General features: G+C 56.3%; 1 protein-coding gene across 1 annotated transcript; it reads right to left on the reverse strand.

The window, feature by feature from the left end:
* Positions 1-453: 453 nt before the first annotated feature.
* On the reverse strand, positions 454-2,939 carry LOC123449008 (heat shock cognate 70 kDa protein-like). The gene is made up of 2 exons (XM_045126069.1): positions 2,577-2,939; positions 454-2,445 (listed from the first exon to the last, which is right to left on the reverse strand). Exons 1-2 carry the CDS (start codon positions 2,800-2,802, stop codon positions 698-700), a joined length of 1,974 nt encoding a protein of 657 aa, XP_044982004.1. The 5' UTR covers positions 2,803-2,939; the 3' UTR covers positions 454-697.
* Positions 2,940-3,814: the final 875 nt, after the last annotated feature.

Genomic DNA, 3,814 nt, shown 5'->3' on the forward strand with positions numbered 1-3,814 from the left:
CATTGTATTTGCAAGATTCTTAAATTGAAGGAATATCAAAATGCAGGAATTGAATGACATGTCCTATAGAACCCTATAGGATTTAATAGAATGTTTGATAGCAAAGAAAAAACAAACAAAAAATCTACAGAGAGGAATGGAATTTTTTCTTCAAAATATAATATTAATGGATACTATTAAAAATTCCTAATTCCTAAGGATTCGAAACAAACGTTCGTTCACAAGGGTACAAATCCTCCAAAAGTCCTATGTAATTCATTTGAATATAGGAGCCCTTACTGGTTGTGCTGACCAGGAAGGTTGATTTTGCTGCATCATTTGGCTGATGACAGTAGCTTTGTTATGCCTTTCCAGTTTCATCAGGATTGGGTTCAGTGTGAGAATGAAATATGATCCCTGACCTCTGGAAACGGGAGAGAAGAACAAATGTATCCCGAATCAAGGACAACGAACTGATAAAAATATTTCTCAGCTCCTGAACTTAGGCAAAAACAACACAGTACAAGAACCACATGTGTGTATCGTTCCTGCTCTTACACGTTTATTTTATTATTTCCTCTACTAACCTAGTACTACATCGTTATAACCAAACTCATCCAAGCACCCTCGTTCTTCGACAGAACCACACGAACACACGCATCAGAACATTCTAAGCACGGCATAGCCGCGTCCACTCCCAGGACCTGTCACGACTCGCTTAGTCCACCTCTTCGATCTTGGGCCCGGCACCGCTCCCGCCGCCGGCGCCCGCGCCGCCGCTGGGCATGTCCTCGTCCATGCCGGCTGCGCCGCCCGGGCCGGCACCTTGGTACATCTTGGAGATGATGGGGTTGCAGATGCTCTCCAGCTCCTTCATCTTGTCCTCGAACTCTTCGGCCTCGGCGAGCTGGTTGCCGTCGAGCCACTTGATGGCATCCTCGATGGAGTCCTCGATCTTCTTCTTGTCGTCGTCGGGGAGCTTGGACGCGATCTTCTCGTCGCGCACCGTGTTGCGCATATTGTACGCGTAGTTCTCCAGCGCGTTGCGGGCCTCCACCTTGTGCCGCACCTGCTCGTCCTCCGACTTGTACTTCTCCGCCTCCTGCACCATGCGCTCGATTTCCTCCTTGCTCAGCCGCCCCTTGTCGTTGGTGATGGTGATCTTGTTCTTCTGCCCGGTGGTCTTGTCCTCCGCGGACACGTTCAGGATGCCGTTCGCGTCGATGTCGAAGGTCACCGTGATCTGGGGCACTCCCCTGGGCGCCGGCGGGATGCCAGACAGCTCGAACTTACCGAGCAGGTTGTTGTCCTTGGTCCTCGTCCTCTCGCCCTCGTACACCTGGATCAGCACGCCGGGCTGGTTGTCTGAGTAAGTGGAGAAGACCTGCTCCTTCTTGGTGGGGATGGTGGTGTTCCTCGGGATCAGAGTGGTCATCACGCCTCCGGCTGTTTCCAGCCCGAGCGAGAGCGGCGTCACGTCGAGCAGGAGCAGGTCCTGCACCTTCTGGTTGCCCTCGCCGCTGAGGATGGCGGCCTGCACGGCGGCTCCGTACGCGACGGCCTCGTCGGGGTTGATGCTCTTGCAGAGCTCCTTCCCGTTGAAGAAGTCCTGGAGGAGCTGCTGCACCTTGGGGATCCGGGTGGAGCCTCCGACGAGCACGATTTCGTGGACTTGGGTCTTGTCCATCTTGGCGTCCCGAAGGCACTTCTCCACGGGCTCCATGCACTTGCGGAAGAGGTCCATGTTGAGCTCCTCGAACCTGGCACGGGTGATGGTCGCGTAGAAGTCGATCCCCTCATAGAGGGAGTCGATCTCAATGGTGGTCTGGGCGGTGGAAGAGAGCGTCCTCTTGGCCCTCTCGCACGCCGTCCTCAGCCGCCGGAGCGCCCTTGGGTTGCCGCTGATGTCCTTCTTGTTCTTCCGCTTGAACTCCTGCACGAAGTGGTTCACCATCCGGTTGTCGAAGTCCTCGCCTCCCAGGTGGGTGTCCCCAGCGGTGGACTTGACCTCGAATATGCCTTCCTCGATGGTGAGGATGGACACGTCGAAGGTGCCGCCGCCGAGGTCGAAGATGAGCACGTTCTTCTCCCCGGTGCTTGTGGCCTTCTTGTCGAGGCCGTAGGCAATGGCCGCGGCGGTGGGTTCGTTGATTATGCGCATGACGTTGAGACCGGCGATCACGCCGGCGTCCTTGGTGGCCTGGCGCTGGGAGTCGTTGAAGTAGGCCGGGACAGTGACGACGGCGTTGTTGATGGTTGTGCTGAGGAAGGCCTCGGCGATCTCCCTCATCTTGGTGAGCACCATGGAGGATATCTCCTCGGCAGAGAAGGTCTTCTCCTCCCCCTTGTAGGTGACCACGATCATCGGCTTGTCGCCAGCGCCGGGGATCACCTTGAACGGCCACATCTTCATGTCCGACTGCACGGATGCGTCCGAGAAGCGACGCCCGATGAGCCGCTTGGCATCTGCATGGCACAGCAGGGTGGTAAGTGACTGCTCAGAAGCGTAAATTCAGAAACAGTTGTTGAGGTGCGCGCCTAAAACAGAGCAGAAGGCAGAGCACGTATTTGCATCGAAGCACGTAGGTGGGACTTACCAAAAACGGTGTTGGTGGGGTTCATGGCGACCTGGTTCTTGGCGGCGTCGCCGATGAGCCGCTCGGTGTCGGTGAATGCGACGTAGGACGGAGTGGTGCGGTTGCCCTGGTCGTTGGCGACGATCTCCACCCGGTCATGCTGCCAGACGCCGACGCAGGAGTAGGTGGTGCCGAGGTCGATGCCGATGGCAGGGCCCTCCCCCTTGTTGCCTCCCTTGCTCGCCATCTCTTCCGATCAAATCGAACGCAAACTGGCACGCAGCAGATTCGAGACGCTGTCTGTGACTGATCGAGTTGTTCTTGCTGTTCGCTCGATGGATGTGGATATGCTCTGGTTTGCTCTCTGAGTTGAGTTGATGGGAGGGGATGAACGGGGTGGAGTTCTTATATACCGGCTAGAGCGGTGGGAGTTCGGGAATGTTCGCGCGGGAGATGAGGTGGGCGGTTCAGGCTCGGCGCCGGGTGGAGGGTTCGGGTGCACGCGCGACACGTCCAGAGCGATGCCTGCTTCTCTCGGTCGGTCCCAGGTTTCGTGCGCCGCTTGGGGTTCGGTTGGTGAGCCTGCTCTAGTTGGTTCCTGCGACAAGTGGAGATTACCAGAATTATGTAGTGGTTACGGCTTGGAGCCAAGTGGCGAGTTTAGAGCACCTTGTGATGTAAAATAGCATCCAAAAAACGATTGATGTAAATTATACATCACCAAAACTGGGATTTTTACATCACCAAAATTGTGCAACTCCAACTTCTTCAATGGACGCGTCAAATAAAACCCGTGCGGAAAACAGGCTTTTAGCACGTGCGGGGAAAGTGACGCGTAAAGAAATATGATGCGCGTGCCGTAGTTTTAACGCGTGTCGGTGCGCGCGCTATAAATCCAGCGCCCTTCCACGCATCCTCTTCGCCGCTCTGTTTCGTCACGCGTCCTCTTCCCGCTCTTCCTTCACGCCACCATGCCGCCGCGTCCTCGTGGAAGCTCGGGCTACCGCAGCGTCCGCACGCGTCCCTCCGACACCTTTTACGTCAAGATCCGGTTCGACGAGATGCGCCTCGGCCTCGACACGTTCGACAACGCCGCCGCCGGCGTCCGCACATACAATGCGGCGGCATGGCGCCTCCGGCGGCCTCGTAGGGAAATGAACTTCTACGAGGTGATGACGCGGGTGCAACGGCTCGCACCCTCCTCGCGACTTGTCACCGAAGAGGACCGTTGCGAGAACCGAGGACGAAAGCGCTGCCTC

This window comes from Hordeum vulgare, chromosome 4H (genome assembly GCF_904849725.1).
Source record: "Hordeum vulgare subsp. vulgare chromosome 4H, MorexV3_pseudomolecules_assembly, whole genome shotgun sequence".
NCBI classification, from domain to species: domain Eukaryota; kingdom Viridiplantae; phylum Streptophyta; class Magnoliopsida; order Poales; family Poaceae; genus Hordeum; species Hordeum vulgare.